Genomic DNA, 1788 nt, shown 5'->3' on the forward strand with positions numbered 1-1788 from the left:
GGAGAAAAACACATTTTTCTTTTCTTTTCAGGAAATGTACAGAATCAGATGAAGTTGTTTGGAGTGATTATGCATCCCAGGATGACACACAGAAGACGTTATCCAACTTGAAAGCAGATCTTTTTCATGAAAATTGTGATGTCAGTTATGAAGCTGCAGGACTCTGTGGATGTCTTTTAGCAAATGAGACTTTTCGTAGTCTACTAACAAAAGAAAACGAAGGCCAAGCATTGGATATGCTGATTAAAGCTATAGGTGAAACCAAGGAGAAGAAAGTACTCACCAGAACATTATGGAGTTTGGGGAAAAGCAGATTAAGCCAAGAAGTGTATGTAGAGAGACTAAAGAAGATACTAGAGACTATCAACAATGTGCTCAAGGTTGAAGATGGATCTGCAGTAGCAGTTCTTGAAGCTCTGCAAGTTTTTGAGTCATTGTTGAAGTTAATCCCTGATGAAATGAACAAAGAGACTAAGGAATGGTTCCCTAATGTCTTTGTCTTTTTATTTCATGATGCCTTGAGAGTTCGCATGTCTGCATTTGCGTGCATATCCATTGGCAGATCCTTTTTAATAACTGAGGACTTGAAGTCAGATATCCTAAAATTGATAATACCAGACCTCAAAGCTAAGCATTGTAAGACTATGAATCGACTCATAGGAGCAGAATGCACTGATGTATTGAAAGAATGGAGACTCATTGTTGAAATTCTTGGAAAAGAACTTCACCCAGGAACTTCTCTTATCAATGGGTTGTTAGAAGTTGTCGAGAAAGGATTCAAGAGCGTTAAAGCAGAGATAAGAATTGAGGCGTTTAAATGTTGGCAGTCTCTTATTGATAACTTTTCACTTGATGAAGCCGTCCTTACACACTCAAAAAGATTAAAATTACTCTTAGCTCCCCTTAAGGCTAATAATGCAAAAACTGAAGATATAGCCTTAGCAAAATTACTGTCTTGGTGGCATCTTGTATGTAAATTAGGTAAAAAGGCAACCAGCAACTTTGACTTGGTAATAGCACCTCTTCTAAGATTCTGTTTTGGGTGTGGGGCACCAGCAAGTGGTGCTGCATCTGGTCTATCTGAGAGGAATCTGATCATGTCAGGAGCTGCAGCTTCACCAGGAAGGAAATTTTCTGGCCTTCATGTAACTTGTGCAGAAATTCTAGGACAGATACTTTCAACTGGATTAAATATTTCAGGACTCCAACCATTCTCCTTTACAACACCAATCCTAGAATATCCTGTGATACCAAATCAAGTGCTATTTATCAGAAATTATCAGTTCTTTATGAGTTGTGTAAAGGAAGCAGTACAAAGTCTTAATTCTCAAGAAAGGAAGCAGTGTCTCCTTGGTATATTCTTGTTTCAGTCCGTCCTTGCCCACTTGAGAGTAGTTATTACAACAGATGTCAGTAAAAAGGACTCTGTGGAACCAGTTAAAGAACTGTTTACAATTATCTCTGCTATAGAAAGTCAGTGTCGTCCAGGAGACTCTCAAAGCCAGTTCGTGTACAAGTTCCTAGAGCTGGTTATTGTTGGATCCTTGGGACTTCCAAAAACTGTGCTAAACTCCCGTCAGTATCATATTTCAACTGGAAACACAATGAGAGACATGATGAGTGGGACTCTGAACAACTATTTGATCCATGAACTATGCAAACCCACATTATTGCACTATGCTACATCAAGGGAAGGGTAAGTTGTGTAAAGGATTTTTACAGTCCTTATACTGTTTGTATACATTTTGTCTAAATTGGATATAGAATCATCAAAATGATATTGTGAAC

At 38.2% G+C, this 1788-nt stretch overlaps 1 protein-coding gene across 1 annotated transcript in view; it reads left to right on the forward strand.

Annotated features, from left to right (window-relative positions):
- LOC119587369 (telomere-associated protein RIF1-like) overlaps positions 1-1788 on the forward strand; it is a gene marked incomplete in the record, with an annotated part of 20047 nt that overhangs the window by 1042 nt on the left and 17217 nt on the right. Inside the window, 1 exon segment of the mRNA XM_037936114.1 lies at positions 32-1696. Within this exon segment, the coding sequence (XP_037792042.1) occupies positions 32-1696 (1665 nt within the window).

Source organism: Penaeus monodon, chromosome 22 (assembly GCF_015228065.2).
Source record: "Penaeus monodon isolate SGIC_2016 chromosome 22, NSTDA_Pmon_1, whole genome shotgun sequence".
In the NCBI taxonomy this organism is placed as follows: domain Eukaryota; kingdom Metazoa; phylum Arthropoda; class Malacostraca; order Decapoda; family Penaeidae; genus Penaeus; species Penaeus monodon.